This window comes from Necator americanus, chromosome V, assembly GCF_031761385.1.
Source record: "Necator americanus strain Aroian chromosome V, whole genome shotgun sequence".
NCBI classification, from domain to species: Eukaryota; Metazoa; Nematoda; class Chromadorea; order Rhabditida; family Ancylostomatidae; genus Necator; species Necator americanus.
In genome coordinates this window covers 21,827,409-21,841,383 of record NC_087375.1, presented here as the reverse complement: position 1 = coordinate 21,841,383, position 13,975 = coordinate 21,827,409, and the positions used below count along the sequence as shown (strand labels likewise).

Below are 13,975 nucleotides of genomic sequence, written 5' to 3'. Positions count from 1 at the left end.
ACAGCTTGGAAAGTATGGCTTTTTATTAAGCTTCGATGCACTTTCGTCAATTTCTGAAGAGAATGGAAATTTCGAACCAACATATGATGTGGGGTACCAAAATGCTCTAAATAGCCTCCTGATTACGGATGTAATAAAAATTTTGTTCAATTTCGAGAAATAAGCGGAAATCCCTTCCTTCCATGGAGATGTATCCGCGGGATATCCCAATGGCAGGATTGTGGAGGTGTGAAAGTAATTAACGGGGCTTAAGGAAACTTTGCCCGTTTTCAGGCCACACATTTGTCAAAAGTAAATTTTCGAAGTATATTTGAAATCATCAGCTCATTTACTTTTGAATGGTATTTTTTTGCCCACTTCCAAAAATTCCGACAGTTTGCGACGGATTAATCCGTCGGCGACGGTTTTTGGGACACAAGTTAGTAGCGGTTTTGTACTAGGTTGAGTCGAAAGTTCTCAGACAGTGTAGTAGTGATGACTTCTAGAGATCATCATTCAGCAAAGAGCTGACAAAAATGGACGTGTTAGCTATCATTTGATAGAGCATAAAATTCTCTTCAAAATGTAGGCTAACAATTACACTGAGCTAGTTCCTTTCCTGCCACCATGCCGCGCAATTTCAAGCTGTCGTCAGCCCACCTCCGCAACGTCATAATCTTTCTCCATCTATCTGGGCAAGAACCCGCGGATATCGATAGACGTCTGAAGGAAGTTCACAAGGAGCACGCCCTCGCTAAAAGTACAGTCTACAAGTGGCACTCGAAGTTCGCGTCTGGCGACTATTCCATCGAAGATGAAGACCGTTCGGGACCCCGATGAGGTTGGATTTGGATTTGCTGCGGAGACAGGAGGAAGCCGATCCGTTTCAAACCACTCGCGAACTGACAGTCGCTCTCGGGGTGAGTCAAACCAAAGTTGTTCGCGGATTGAAGTCAATCGGCAAGGTGCGAAAACTAGGTCCAGGAGTACCACATGCTCTGACGCGGTATGAGATGGACTGCCGCGCTGATACGGCACTTTTTCTCCTCACACTCAAGCGCACCCAACCGTGGCTTGAGTACCTAGTCACCAGGGATGAGAAGTGGATTTCTAACATTCACCGGCGTGCCCAATGGGCTGACAAAGGTACGGATGCAGAAGACGTCTCTAAACTCAACGTACACGAAAAAACGTTATACTCTGCATCTGGTGGAGCGCACACGGCGTCGAATACTGGGAGCTGCTCACTGAAGGATGTACAGTGACCGCAGACGGCTACGTTGAGCAACTGAGGAATTTGAAGACAAATCTCGAAAATGCACGCCCGCAGCAGCGCGAAGTCTACTTCCAGGACGACAACATTCAGTCACACATTGGAAAAATGACCAAGGCTAAACTGAATAAGTTGTTCTGGACCATTTCACCGTATTCCCCAGATCTGGCTTCCTCGGATTACCACCTTTTTTCCTATCTCCAACGTCATCTGGATGGTCAAGACTTCTAAACTCGCGACGACATCAAAAAGGCAATCGAGCAGTTCTTCAAGGAACAGTCCCCAGCGTTCTGGAGCAAAGGCATCTACGATCTGCCTAGATTTGGCAGAAGACCATGGATGCCAATGGGGCATACTTCAAGTGATTTACAGTTATCGTTTGAAAATTGCAAAGTAAATAAAAATATTGTCAATTCGTCCGAGAACTTTCGACTCAACCTAATAAAATCTATGTTGTGCTCTGGACCACTGACAAATGTGGAGTCACCTAGTTCAAATTAGTCACTCATTATGTATTTGAGTGCAAAACATACGACAACAACATATTTGAGTGCATATGAATCCTAGATAGTTTTTGAGGATGCGTTCATGAAACCACTCAGCTATGTATGCAGAAGACACTTGCCCTCCGTTCTTTTGTAATACACGCGTACGGTTTCATTAGGAATCTCCCACTCATGACGAATATGCACGGGTACGTTGTTGGTTCTTAAAACGAATTAAGAGGTAAGAACTGTTAGTTTCTAGGTGCAAAAAGCAAAGAAACTCCTGCCAGGAGATTTGTGACATAATCGTATCGCAGACAGAGCTTAATTCAATTACGAGAACTCCACATGTCTTGTCATCATTATGATTTATTTCGACCAAATGTAATCTTCACAGTCAAACATATTATTTAACAATACCCGTTTCATCACAAAGAAGAATCGAATGAAGTCGTACATGTTCAAACAAAAAATGAGCTCTGCTCACAGTATTCCATCACGTGATTGATCTGTTCGCACGTCACCTGCAAAATTTGCAATCTATACAAGAGAATGTATAACAAGAGATACAAGAGAATATTGTGCTATGTCTTTCAGAAAAAAACAAAACACTCACTTGTTTGTAGTATATCTTTATTAAAGAACAGTTGTTGAGCGCAAACGTCCTTGGATCTTTAATCCCGAAACTTTGAGTAGTTTTCTGTATATTCACGCAGATACTGTTCAATTGTTCAGCACTCAAAATGTTAGCTGCCTGCAAATTTTATTTTATTTTTGTTCAATTCTTCATGACTTCTGGGAACTGAAGCGTGATGTACTAAATAAATGTTACTGAACTCTGAGAAAAATATGCTTGTTAAAGGCATCAGCCCAAGAATCTGGGGTAGTAGAGGTTTCAGGCGGTGCCTACATTGGTGGTAGATTGTGGGGAACAGGGTGATTCCGGGCCGTTTTTTACGGTGATTAGAAATAAATGAGCGGGATCCCCCGTTTGCGCAATAATCGATCCCTATATAGTCTATAGTATAGTCTTTGACCATCGGAAATCCATGTCATGTCAGATTCGTGGGGTGATGTCTTTAACTGATAGAACCTACATTTGTTTCGACCTGTGGAGGATCACCATACGACTTCTCGACAACTGGCTCTCCTACAGACTCCTACAATCCACCAGATTAGAATGCACTAAGGACGACTAGATTCGAATCTTTCGCAGAACATCGTTTCAAGAAAACTAAGACGTCATGCGGTATTCCGGGGACAGAACTTGTAATATAAACATGTAGTTCCTTCTACCGTAATACGGGAGCTGTTCTAATACAGCACCATTATGTAGTACTTTTATGGATTATAACTCCGTCGTTGGCTCTTTCACTAACCTCAGCAGATACACTGTTTTTTCCCAGTTGAATGCTGATTTTGCGTCTATTCTGAGGCAGCTCGCCAACCGACGGAACTGTATTCGCCTCATTATGTTGTCTGCAATTTCATCTATTCATTTCCCACTTCCATACATTCAACGATCCAAGCTATCTCACCTGTACCACTCCTTATAGTATTTTTCGTAGTACTCCCTCAAGTATTGCTCTTTATTAAAAGGTTGTGGAAGCTCACTGACAACCACTTCCTATAATTCGAAATAGAGGGTTAGGTGAGTAGAAGCGAGATGGAGAGGGGAACATACGGTATTATGGGCAGTGTGGTGATCTTCTGAGTTGGATTCAGATCTGAACGAATGTTTTTACTGTGTGCTTAGCATCCGAAAACAGTTTAGATTGTTCTGCATTTCATTTCTAAAACGATGAAAAAACTAATTCAAAATCGGTAAACTTTTGCCTTACTTTTACTTGGTTCTTCCTAATTTTTGCATTTATATTTACAATCGTTGCCTTCCTAGAAGATCTGCATTTGGACCTTGCAATAGAAGTTAGATGTTGAGAAGAAAATCACTAGAACTAATCGATATGTGGTGTAAGGTTGAATCCTACTGCTACCATTTAGAAGGTGATTTGGACGAGTTCGGAAATAACCGCGAGAAACTGCGTAAAGCAGCGCTAGAGTGCTCTCTTTAATAGCTGGTCACAACTAATTCAAGGATTTTCTTCTGAACAGATGAGCACAGAGTTGTGATGCAGCATTGAAATAGTATAAGTTGTTTTAGATGAAAGATGAAGCGGTTGACACCAATCCAAATGAAATGTGTCGAAATGCGCTTCGAATGTGTTTCGAAATGAGTGGCAACCTTCGATTTAGTTCCTCCATATTTCTCCGTATTGGATATCATGTCCAGCTAGGGCCAACTGGCACGTTTTTGAGGCAGAAGTTTCGCTTTAAACAAATCAAGAAGAACGGTGTGTTTGTTCGTGATGTATGGGTGGAGACATGCATCTGCAAACAATCAGGGCGATTTGGCAAACACGAGCTGGAGAGCATTAAGTTATAATAAAACCACGCAATGATCTTTTACTTCAGCAGAATGAGAAAGGATGATTACACACATTCCAATACATGCATTCTAATGGAAACGCGTAGGAAGTAGCAAAGGGCAGCTCTTAAGCAGCTTCTCCTCTCCTTGGTTTCAAAGATAAATTTCAAAAAGTTGAAAGATAAAGAAGTATATATGTGTCTTCCAGCCACGTATTTTTGCCCTTTCTTGCTCTTTTAACACTACCTTCACCATTTTAAGCGATAAAATGATTCTTCTCAATAATATAATATATTGCCCCTTATAGTGAGGACTCCATCCCTTATAATTCCAAAACAGCCATAAAGTGTGGTGCTATAGAAGTTGTCAGGCAAACGAGTACCTTCAAAAATGACCAAAAAAATGTTGTAATTTAGCTAGGGAAGCTAGATCTAGGAAATCTAAGCAAAAAAAAAAAACCAGCACATCACGTGCCCGAGTGGAGCTAGCAAGGGTCACTCATGGACCCTAACCGCTAACTCTGCCCCACCGATTCGAGCGCAGGCGCTTGCGCAACGATCCCCGCACTAGCTAGTGTCCATTATGTTCGACCGGTTGAGGTGTCGCATTTGTCACAAAGCGCGTTCTTTTCCTGCATGACACTTAGTGACTCTTTCTCTGCCTAAATCGAAGGCGCGTATTACACTTACGAATCCCCCTTACGGTATACTATACTTACGTTGGGGTTGGGGTATATTATATTTTTTTAGAAAGACCCTTTGTTCTGAAGTGTTAGGAACTGTAAAGTCTAAAAAACAGAACACACCAAAAAATGTGACATAAAAAATCGCTCACCGAAGTGTAGGCTGTACAACAACCGCGAGAGTTTTGGGCGATGATGGTTCTGGTGTCATGGAAGGAAAGACTTTGAGGTAAGGCTAAAAAAGTAGATGGTTTGAATCTAGTAGTCACCAACACCAATGACTTTCACACCAACCTCTTCAGATGGCTCCGCCCATTTTCCGAGGAAGGTGGCAGGTGCTTGTTCTTCGATATACACCGAAAATGAGCTAACCTTAGAGGAATAATATCTGGGTAATTAGTTAACTTTAAGTAACCATTAATTTTTCTCATTCTCATATCAAGAGAATAAATGAACAAAATAAGAAGACTTATCAGGAACACAACGGTTATGTTTGAAAATTTGCCATTGTTTTAAAGGCAGCACCCCACGAATCTGAGGTGGTGCAGATTTCAGGTGGACTATTAGTATACGAGATGGGAGACTATGGAGAGGGGAGTGATTCCGTCCATTTCTTCCTAATTGCCGTAAAAAACGGCCCAGAAGATGCGGCGCCGCACAAGGCTGGCGCGCTCCAGTCGAACTCCCTGTAGAAAATAGTGCGCCAGAACGCCTGAAGCAGTATCTTCCGGGCCCCTTTTTACGGCAATTAGGAAGAAATGGACGGAATCACCCCCCTCTCCATAGTCTCCCATCCCGTATACGAATACTCCACCTGAAATCCGTGCCACCTCAGATTCGTGGAGTGATGCCTTTAAAGAGTTGTTTAGGAGAATCTTCTGAGGACTGAACAGCTTTAGTTTACTTAAGTGAGGAGATCGAACAGTAGGATATAGCAAATGCACCGCCTGCAAATAAAGTAGGGTCAAAACGACATGAAACACGGTGCAACTGCGTCCGCGACTTCTCTCGAGGCAGTGCGGTGCAGCGCAGTGAAACCCTTGCAGGCACCCATCGCTGCAGTTTGCGATGGTCCCACCTCGGCACCAACTACTGCCTCCACCGCGCCGTTCCGTTACGCAAATGCGCCGTGCTTCATGTCGTTTTGATCCGACTATATAGTCGGGTCAAAACGACATGAATCACGAGTGTAGTTGCGGTGCATTTACGTACGCGCGCGACACAGCGCGGTGAATGCAGCAGTTGGAACAGAGTAGGGATCGTCGCAAGCTGCAGCGATAGGTGATGCCAGCAAGGGTTCCACAAGCCAGCAAGGGTTCGAGAGAAGCCGCGTACGCAAATGCGCCGTGTTTCATATTGTTTTGATCCGACTATATGTCTAATGAGTTCAGGTAAACAGACACAGTCGGTGTAAAAGGTATTTTAACATGACGATGCGAAGCGTCCTCGGCGAAGGCGTGCATGCACGAGCACTCTCTCCAGTATGCAAAAAACTCGCGAGAATTCTTTTCTTTTTGTTTTTCTTTTAATGATTTCTCCTTTTTTGTACAGTAATGTGTGGATTGCATAGTCTTGGTGGCGTTCCTTTCCATTAGTTTTATCCTTGATTTTGCTTCTAGAGCAACACTAGATCTTAAAATGTGGGAATTTGCTTTCTCTCCCACTTCTTTGTACAACTGAGCATGATTTTCTCCTTCCGTAGTCGCAACGCAAACACAACTCTTGTTCGCAAAATCGGAAGTTTTTCCGGGCTTCGCGGCATCTCGAAGACCTCAATTTGGCGGAATTGGATTTCTGCAAAAGTTTTGTGTGACTGGGCATAGTCAGTCTTCTCCTCCGATGGATATTGGGATTTCACTATGATGACAGCAATCGCTAATCATGTGGAATTACGGGAAAAATGGAACAGAAATTCAGGTTCTTATTAGGATTAAGCAGAAGAAGAAATGATAAAACTAATGGAAAACGGAGCGGAGAAGGAAGTTGGGGGGCCACTCTAAAAGTGCTGTAATTGCTACCTAATCAGGTAGCGACCACAAAAATCATTCTTAGAGTGCAAAAATCGTTCCTAATTTCCACCTTCACGTTGGCGTTCGTGACTTTACGGCGATTTCCGCTGTTGGGCCACGCTCTTTCCATAGCAATCCACGATTAGCAAGCCATCCTTCAAATTCTTCCCTGGGCTTCTGGCTTTTCCGAGCACAGAGCGAAATCGGCAGTATCAATCAGTGTCACCAAGTTGGCAGTTAATTTTGCTGTTATGCAAATGAATGACGGATTCCCGTTGATTCGGTCTTATATACGGCAGTTAATTAGCATAACACTCATTGACCAATCATCGTTTTCTGTCAAAATTCGAAAATGTTTTGCGTGTAGGAACTTTTATTCACACATTGACTTTTACTCAAGGTTGTAGTCGTATACAGGGCCTTTGGGCTAAGTGAGTTTAGTCTCCATAAAGACTGTTGAGTCATGAAACCCTTCAAAAGATGGGATTCATTGCGGCGATCTGCTTCTAGAGATCGTAGAGAACATGCTCGCCATTCATCTGCCACTTCTAAAGGACTTGGTGAAAATGATAGTCCCTCATGTCGCCTTTCAGTAGGAGACAGGAGCAAATTTTAGATTTCCACGGTCAGCAACCCACTCGTCAAACTCCTCCCTGCACTTCGATGTAAGCTCCGGTCAGGTGGTAATCAGAGGCACCAAGTTAAAGGCATCACCCCACGAATCTGAGGTGGTGCAGATTTCAAGTGGAGTATTCATATACGGGATGGAAGACTATGGTGAGGTGGGTGATTCCGTCCGTTTCTTCCTAATTGCCGTAAAAAACGTCCCGGAAGATGCGGCGCCGCACAAGACTGGCGCGCTCCAGTCGAACTCGCTGCAGAAAATAGTGCGCCAAAACGCCTGAAGCCATATCTTCCGGGCAGTTTTTTACGACAGTTAGGAAGAAATGGACGGAATCACCCTCGTCTCCATAATCTACTATCCCCTGTAAGAATACTCCACCTGAAATCCGTACCACCTCAGATTCGTGGGGTGATGCCTTTAACAGCAGGCATTCTGCCAATGAACAGATGACATGTTCCCTTTGATTTAATTCGTTGATGGTTTATATATTGCGATTGTCGGAAGTGTTTGAAGATCAACCTCTATGCGGTAAGAAGATACAGAGAGAAAGTTTAGGCCTACAGTAGAAGGGCTCATTACACGCTTGCAATGAAGACGCGTCGTGTAATGTATACACGTAACATTTTACCATCCGTTTTATGCTCACTTTACATGCATATTGACTAACAGTGCACTAGATATGCACTCTACACACTAACGATCTCCCAAAATAAAACATAACACAACGTATCAAACAGAATACATCCAACAAACGAAGTAGTTCAAAAAAAAAGTTAACAAAGCATATCTGAAGGTACTAATATATTTGCTATCCGCGTCAAAAGGAACATGTCGCCGCAGCTGCGCAGGCGGCTGCATCCGAAGCGTCGCGGTAGAGCCAGCGCTTGCAAGAGAGAGAGAGAGAATCTTAGCTGGCTACAGTCACCTCTGTAGTCTGAATGGAGCTAGGGAAGTTCCCACCTCGACTGTGATCGCTGGCTTTATTGTGCAGCCTCAGACACAAACGCTTACGCACTGTAGCGAGTTTCAGTTCGTTAAAGGCATCACCCCACGAATCTGAGGATGCGGCGCCGCACAAGACTGGCGCGCTCCAACCGAACCTCTTGTACAAAATGGTGCGCCAAAACGAATGAAGCCGTATCTTCGGGGCCGTTTTTACGGCAATTAGGAAGAAATGGACGGAATCACCCCCCTCTCCGTAGTCTCCCATCCCGTATTCGAATACTCCACCTGAAATCTGCACCACCTCAGATTCGTGGGGTGATGCCTTTAATAATGGCATGGTTGACATTGTCTGTAAGGCTACCCGCATAGTTCGGAATCGCGCGGCTCTGCGGGCAGCCTAACTTCCACATAACTTAAAACATCCTACTTTACCTTGTCATACGTCAGTTCCTTTCCATGCTTCCACTTTGTCGAACTTAGTGTCTTTGTGCCATGTGCTTTGCGACGACTCTTCCTTTTCTTGTTTTTGCGTTTCTTTTTGATCTTAAGGAAGTTGATAGCAGCTGTTTTTATTATGCACTTAGGTAAGTCGCTTACCGCTAGATATGTGCTGGATTCCACAGGTGGATTGTAACGCTCCGTATCTTCGAAATATGCAGGGTCAACACTATTCTCTTGGTTGCTGTCGTCAACGGAAGAGGCGATTGAAGGAGCGGTGTCTCGTTCCTCCTTGGGTTCTACTCCGTTGGCTGCTGTGTACTTTCTCCAAATATCATTTTGAGAATTGTTTGTAAGCGCCTGGCTGCCAAATCTGGTTAACAGCTCCTGACGTCTTCTTTCTATTTTGTACTCCAATTCTTTAGGGACTTTTCGAATGGACGAGATTCTATTCGAGTTTTCACGATCCCCTTCCTTTAATTTTACTTCAATCTCTTTGTTCGGAAATGGTGCACGTTTTGCTGGTATTTTCTCTCCTCGCCCTTCTTCTGTTCTTCTCTTTTCCCCTTCTTCAATTCTACTTTGCGTTTGTAGTCTTCGCTGTAGATCTTCTCTAAGCTCCTCTTCTTGCTCTTGTTTCAATCTTTCTTCTTCCCTTGTACTCCTTTCTTTGTCATGCTCTCGCTTTTGCTTTCGCTCTTCTTTTTCCTTCCTTTTTTGCTTCCCCGTTTCCTTCACTCTCCTATACTCCTCGTGTTCCTGCTCCCTACCTTTTTCCTCTATTTTTGTTTGTTCTGCTTCCTCCTGTCTTCTTTCTTCCTCTAGCGAATGCCTCCTCTCTTCCTCTTCTTCTTGTTCCTCTAACCTCCGTTTTCTTTCTTCTTCCTCTCTCTTCTGCTCTTCTTCCTCCTTCTTTCTTCTTTGTTCTTCCTCTAGCAGATGCCTCCTTTCCTCCTCCAGTTTTTGCCTTTGTTTTTCCTTTTCTTTCTGCAGCCTTTCAATCTCTCGTTGCTTCTGTCGCTCCAGATCCGCCAACATCTTCTCCTGCCTTTCTCGTTCTTTCTTCGCTTCCGCCAGTTTTCTTCGTTGCTCTTCCAGCATTTCCATCCTTTTTCGCTGAGCCCGAGCGGCTTCTATTCGAGCCTGCTCAATCGCCTGCTCCTTCTTAAGTCGCTCTATCTGTTCCTTTTTCTGCTTCGCGATTCGTTCTCTTTCCTCCTTCAGCTGCTGTATTTTCTGTTGCTCCAACTCAATTGTTCGGGCCAGCTCCTGCGCTTCCTTTTCTTTCTGAAGCGCGTCATTGTCTGTAGCAACAATCCCTTCCACCATTTGTGTTATGTTCTTCCTCACATCATTTTCGTTAGAGTAGTTGCTGCTCTAAACAGAATTTTCTTGGATTTTTCTCCAGTAAAGTGAAAACGACTGATACAGTTTTAGGAAGTTTTCGAATAAGTTTCTATCTACAAAGACAAGTTTTCTTCCTAATTTTTTCAGTGTATTACACGTTCGACTGGAGAATTTCTTGTAGTGCTAGGATATTCTCCTCTTTTTTTCTTCATGATAAGTTTAATTTTAAATAGGCCTCATCCTGCAGTTTAATAAAGTGGTCTATTTCTTGATTATTGTAGTGCTTGAAAGTATGAAGGTAGACTAAATATTTATAGGCATTAGAATTCTGTTCTAAACGGAATGAGCGGGAGTGTTAGACTTCCGGCGTCTCTAACAAATGGCTACTTTTTTTTTCTCGTTTTAGTTCTTGGTGATTCCATCAGGTGACCCGTAGGATAAAACATTTTGTAGCACTTAATATTGTATCTTCCTCAAAACAGGCATTTATGCTAACGACACCTTTATTTGATCATTTTCATGCAATCAGTTCGAAAAATTGGTAACTTCTTTGTTGACTAAGGTAACTCGCTGAAGCAGCATTAACTGCTAGAATGTGCTAGAATCCGTTCTAATGCCTCAATTTTAAGCACAGCAGAACAGCCATCAGAATCCTGTTCACGCATTGTGCAACATCATCTATTCACGTTATTAGGTCAGCAATCTTTTCTTCCGCAACGGAGCGGTTCTGCTTGCGCTCGCTAAAACCTTTCTTATGTAGATTAGCCAAGGACACGTGAAGCGTCAAAAAGTCCATTTTCAGTTTCTGCACAAGGTTGCAGATTAGAACAATCCCTATGAAGAAACTTTTCTGTCATTTTACTAACTTAGAAACCTGAAGATCACTAGTATCGTTCATGCATACTGTGCATACAGTGTAGTTGTTGCTTCAGTGGTGTGGGAATGCGAGTTGCCAGAAACACGGGACGATCATTGGGTTGCAAGTTACAAATCCCTATGGGAATTAAGATAAAGGCGTGTTCTAAGTGAACAAGGGTGATCTCCGGAGGGTAGTGAAAAGTCTTTAGTACACTTTGTTACATATGTAAACGCTTGGGAAAAAAATAGTCGAAGAAGAGTTCTGGCCGACCTATGACGCTGCGTACATAATTGGACAGTTACGACAATGGGACACTTGAATTTGTTGAAGAAAAAGAAAAAAAAAAGTTGAAATGATTACAATTCGAAATCGTTCAGGTATTATGCTGTACAAGGACTTGCGAGGGCCAGCGAATGAGTCAACTCAGTGTTTTTATCCCCTCGGACAAGTCTGGAAAAAATCTATGGATCCGAAGAAATGAAGTCTGTGTTGGCACTAGGGCGGTTTCGGACCTCTCACCGGTTGTGCTAAACTCGCCCTGATACTCGAATACGCGGAATAATTTCGGTAGATGCACAATCAGACGGGAGAGATCCTGGGGGTATGTCTTCTCCACTTAACAGTTGAAAGTAATGCTCCATTGGTTCGGTGGATTGTTGTGAAGAGAGCAAATCAAGGAGGAATCTAAGAGTCTGTACATAGACTCGTCTTCGTGCTGAAGAGAGCTAGTGGCTCTGTTCCAGCTTGAGGACCAGTTTGAAAACAACGTGTCACAAAATTAGCGGTGTGGGGTCTCTTCGAATAGGTCGAAATTTAGTTCCCGAGTATGAGCTTACTAGACGATGACGTCTACTTCCAATTAGTAATCTAGAAAAAGGCTGTAAAACAGCCTTTTGTGTCCCTGTCAGCGGACAGCGCAGCTCATTACCGGTTAGAAGGCGTCCAATGTCCGAGGTCCAACTAATATAACTCAAAAAGACATAACTAACAATACTTAACATAACTTGGTGTCTAAAATGAGGGAAAAAATTTAAAAAAAAAACGAAGGATGACAAATAATGACGGGTCTGTAGCGGAAAAGTTGTAGATTGGTGTTTTTGGAGTACACAGAAGGCTCCAAAGAGGGTCATGACGCCGGAAAGTTAGCCAGAATAAAGATCAATAAAAATCTCGGTTCTGCTCAAAAAGTAGTAAACAATTGAACTCTACAATGCCAAGATTCAAAGAAAGTCGAAATTGGGACTTACATCATCAGATAGTTTTTTTTTCTTCATTCTGAAATTCTCCATTTTCCTCCCCCCTTACGACTTCCTTGGTGGAAAAATCGCTTGAAGCTGCACAAGGGTGTATCGCAAGCGTTCTATGGAATACTAGGGGGAATACTAGCCTTATCATGCTTGCAATCATGAACTGCACCACTACCCAAGTCTACCGATAGAGACGAAAGACTCGGCGCGATTTTCTATTTGTCAGTTTGGTAATGCACTGCCTTTGATTCCGCCCGAAACACATAGGAACGCAGCAAGGAAATCGTTCGACCCCGCTTGGATGCCGTAGCTGAACTTGGTATACATAAAGGAATACATCTGACAGAGTTATGCTAGAGTCATTGTTCCTCCCTCCATTTCAAAGGACACGGAATGATCCTGTGAGTTACTCAGCTACGAGAATACCACCTAACAAGGCCTAGTCACTTTCAATAGCATGAGAGATTTGCAAACTGAAGTTCGGCGCGAATTTCTATTTGTGACTTACACTTCGATATTGAGTGAAATACCGTTGAATTTTTAGTTTTACGTGGCATTTCAATGGTTTTGGATCTGTCGTTTATGTGTTGTACAAATTTCACCGCTCTTAATTGGCTTTGATTATTCCGTTCTTGAAGAGAAAAAGACAATTTATAATGTATTGAGGTCATATTCCTCTTTTCTTTATTTCCTTTCTTTTCACAGACTTCCTCTCGAGCGCTTTCAGGTTTTGGATTAGGATAACTAGATCTTTTACTGAACGTACACGGAGTTAAATCATAAACACCCGGTCTTGTTGCTTTTCCTATCCTAGCGTATTTCTGCGATCCATGGAAACTTTTTGTTTTCTCACGGATCGCTTGCGAACAGTTCGATTCTCCGCGAAGCGGAAGTGCGGATAGATTTGCGCATGAAATATTGGCTGCCTTCACAAAAAATTATAGATTGGAGATCACAGGAAAAGATATTTGTCATGAACCATCCACAAATGACAAAAACTCTTTTACCTGATGGAACGGATAACATACTTTCGTAATATCGACGTTTCTTCTACACTCTTGTTGGAAAAGATAATCTGAGAAAAGTAAGTTCGAAGAAAGGTATTCCCACCTCTTCTAAAGAGAAGTTGTCGAATCCAACTGGAACATCGCCTGTGCGAAAGTTCTTCTTCGTGTGGGCGACGAGGATTAACCCGAGAAAAGCGAAGACGATCCTTGTCATGAAAACTCGCAGTGAGCTATCCGCATAGACTGAGGGAGAGGATGCAGAGCCAGCTGGAGAGGCACTGACTGCAAAGAGTTTGTCTGAATATGCGAATTTGATGCTTATGCGGACAGCTTTCGGTATCTTACGATCAAGTGAGGTAACAAATTCGAAGAAGAAGTGAAAAATAAGAGCGTAGTCATGAAATGTGTAGAAAAAGTTGCTACGCATAATTCCTCAAAATTATGAATTTGACCTAAGCACTGATTAGAAATGTAGAGAAATATAGAGGAGTGGGGATTATTAACATTAATGGAACGACTGGAAAGAAAGAGGTACTAACAATTTGTTATGTGTGGGCGTTTGTTGGGTGTTGGGTGCTGTTTGAGAACAGGTGTATAAAAAGAAGAACGGTGAAGACCTGCAGCACTGACTGAATGAAAGAAAGCAAGTAATTG

General features: G+C 42.8%; 2 protein-coding genes across 4 annotated transcripts; one reads left to right on the top strand and one right to left on the bottom strand.

Moving 5' to 3' along the window:
* Positions 1 to 815: 815 nt before the first annotated feature.
* RB195_014794 (uncharacterized protein) lies at positions 816 to 1,244 on the top strand (the record flags this gene model as incomplete). The annotated part of the gene is made up of 1 exon (XM_064205206.1): positions 816 to 1,244. One exon carries the CDS (start codon positions 816 to 818, stop codon positions 1,242 to 1,244), a length of 429 nt encoding a protein of 142 aa, XP_064061087.1.
* Positions 1,245 to 2,198: 954 nt separating this feature from the next.
* Positions 2,199 to 13,535, bottom strand: RB195_014793 (uncharacterized protein; the record flags this gene model as incomplete). 3 transcript variants are annotated; one of them, XM_064205203.1, is made up of 11 exons in its annotated part: positions 2,221 to 2,277; positions 2,354 to 2,491; positions 2,835 to 2,897; positions 3,117 to 3,216; positions 3,276 to 3,364; positions 3,422 to 3,464; positions 4,997 to 5,079; positions 5,139 to 5,216; positions 8,856 to 8,966; positions 9,021 to 10,238; positions 13,425 to 13,535. In XM_064205203.1, the coding sequence occupies 11 exons, from the start codon at positions 13,533 to 13,535 to the stop codon at positions 2,221 to 2,223; spliced, it is 2,091 nt and encodes a 696-aa protein (XP_064061084.1). The 3 variants fall into 3 exon arrangements, with proteins under 3 accessions (XP_064061085.1, XP_064061084.1, XP_064061086.1); XM_064205205.1 differs by lacking the exon at positions 13,425 to 13,535 and having other exon boundaries at positions 2,199 to 2,261; positions 8,856 to 10,190; XM_064205204.1 differs by lacking the exon at positions 13,425 to 13,535 and having other exon boundaries at positions 8,856 to 10,190.
* Positions 13,536 to 13,975: the final 440 nt, after the last annotated feature.